Below are 2,154 nucleotides of genomic sequence, written 5' to 3' on the forward strand. Positions count from 1 at the left end.
TCCAGCGGCGTCGCGCGGAGCGTTTGACCCGTAGATGCCGTCCGCGTCGGACGAGGCGGGGGTCCGCGTCAGGCCTGCTAGCACACACAGCCATACGCCGCATCCAGCGATCACTGTGAGGTGGTTTCACACAAGGTAGTTTGTCCGTTCCGGCAATATTTGCTTATATTTCGTTGCTGAAGACACTTTATTCTGTTGCGTTCCGATGTTTTACACTTGCGATCCTTAAAGTCGATGTACTTGAATTGATGACTAGAAAATTGTACTAACCCCTGCAGGAGTACAGTGCCTTGAATTTCAGCTTTTCAGTTCCAGCTGGAAAGAGATGTAAAATTATTTGAAAGGTGTATTTTATTTACAATCTGCTTGTGAGTTGAAGTTCTTTTTGTTTGCAAAAATATCGAAGGTTTACAGTCAGTGTTCTTCATCAGCTTCATTCTGCTGTAAATGCTTTTATTTTAATTCATGGGTTGAATTTTCATTTCTGAAGCTTTTGAAAAAAATAATAGTTGTGAGGTGAGATTTGTTTGAGATGCCGATCAAAAAATTGTCTGTGTTTGTACAAGGAGTAGTGAAATGCACATATTTTGAAATAGGAGCATTTACAGAGTGATCCAAGTAACTTGTATATAAGGACAGGTAATAGCTTCGGGCAGTGCAATTCATTCTCTTCCCCAGTCTTTGGTAAGGTGTTGTAGATGGCAACTTATTTCTCTGACAGGCAGGCAAATACTGTTTTCTTCTGGATCAGCGGCGAATTGGATTACATTTTTTTCCCCTACTGGGCTTTTATAATTTAGTTAAATTACAAATTCATGCATGTTTTGTAAGTGAAGAAATCTAACTGAAATCTTGATTGTAGGAGAACATATCTCCAGGTTACTGTAAGAACTGTGTAAGTACAGCACTTGCGCATATTCTGGCTTTGGTTCGGCCACCAAGGTTAAGAATGGTGTTTTGCCACTGACCTGCTAGCAGTATTCACGCTAAAACAGAATAAAAATGTGAAGCTCTTCTTTTTCATATCTGATACTTCGGTTTTGGAGTCTCACCATCTTTTGTTTGAAAATTCTTATTTTTTTAATTCTTATTTTAGTTTTAATTAAGTTTACGCTCTAGGTGGTATGGACACCTCTCTCCTGTTTGAAAGTTGCTTTTTGCCAGTTTTACCGTGCATAGAGTCTCCGCCTGCACCTCTCAGTCTAAAGGCACAAGATAACCACTAAAACTGATTTGCTGATGGTAAGTCTCCTTTCCCTTGAAAGCGCTAAGGGAGAGCGTTACAGGCACAGGTCACAGACCGTGTGGTCACATCTGAAGGCACGTTGCTCTGTATCTCTACTGCGATGACATTTTATACTGTCTGCTGAAGGGCAGAGATGTCTTGTGCTGCCAAGCTGTGAATTGTATAGTTCTATTGTACTTTGAGCATTATATCTGTCTAAATTATTTTGTTTGTACCCTTTGAATATATTATTCCATCAATTCAGTTAGAATTGAATTTTATAGACAATTATGCAGAGTCTTCTGCCTGGGCAAAATACTTACTGTAGTAAGAGATTTCTGTTCTCTGTAACATGTATCTTTAATTTGTTTGGGTTTTTTAGATTCATGTCTGTATGCTTCATGAGCAAACATGGAAAATATGTTCTCACACCAGTTTTCCTTCGGCTTGCACTGAATCTTACAGTTTATGTCGCTATTGCCTGTTGTATAGTCCATCCCTTGTATACTGACAAAGTCAGTGGCACTAAAAGCCCCAAGAAATTGTATAGATTAAAAAGAAGAAAAATAAACATTTTGTGCTTGAAAATTGTGTGAAAAACCCAGTGTTTTTCTAAAATGTAGAATTGTGTCAATTCCCAGCTGTTCCAGGTAACTCTACATTTGTTTTCCAGACTCTTATCCCTTGACTTGCATAGAAGGAGCAGATGTGATGCCTCCACTGTTCCTCAGGTTCTGCCCATAACTGACACGTCCCACCTCTTGGCAGCTGTAGAAGTGAAACGGTGCTCCAGAAGTCGCGTAGTGCCACCTTGCAGGTTACATTGCTTGAGATCCCCTGCCCGCTGTGGTATTTCTGGCATTACGCTGCTGCAGACTGGAACATTAAATGGGTTCCTTTAAGCAGATAGTATCTTCAGTATTGCTGGT

The 2,154-nt window shown here is 40.2% G+C and overlaps 1 protein-coding gene across 1 annotated transcript in view; it reads left to right on the forward strand.

The window, feature by feature from the left end:
- The window catches only part of WNK2 (WNK lysine deficient protein kinase 2), a 109,217-nt gene extending 107,991 nt beyond the window's left edge, over nt 1-1,226 (forward strand). Inside the window, 1 exon segment of the mRNA XM_010584467.1 lies at nt 1,097-1,226. Within this exon segment, the coding sequence (XP_010582769.1) occupies nt 1,097-1,226 (130 nt within the window).
- Nucleotides 1,227-2,154: the final 928 nt, after the last annotated feature.

This window comes from Haliaeetus leucocephalus, unplaced genomic scaffold (genome assembly GCF_000737465.1).
Source record: "Haliaeetus leucocephalus isolate CR32 unplaced genomic scaffold, Haliaeetus_leucocephalus-4.0 Scaffold984, whole genome shotgun sequence".
Taxonomy (NCBI): domain Eukaryota; kingdom Metazoa; phylum Chordata; class Aves; order Accipitriformes; family Accipitridae; genus Haliaeetus; species Haliaeetus leucocephalus.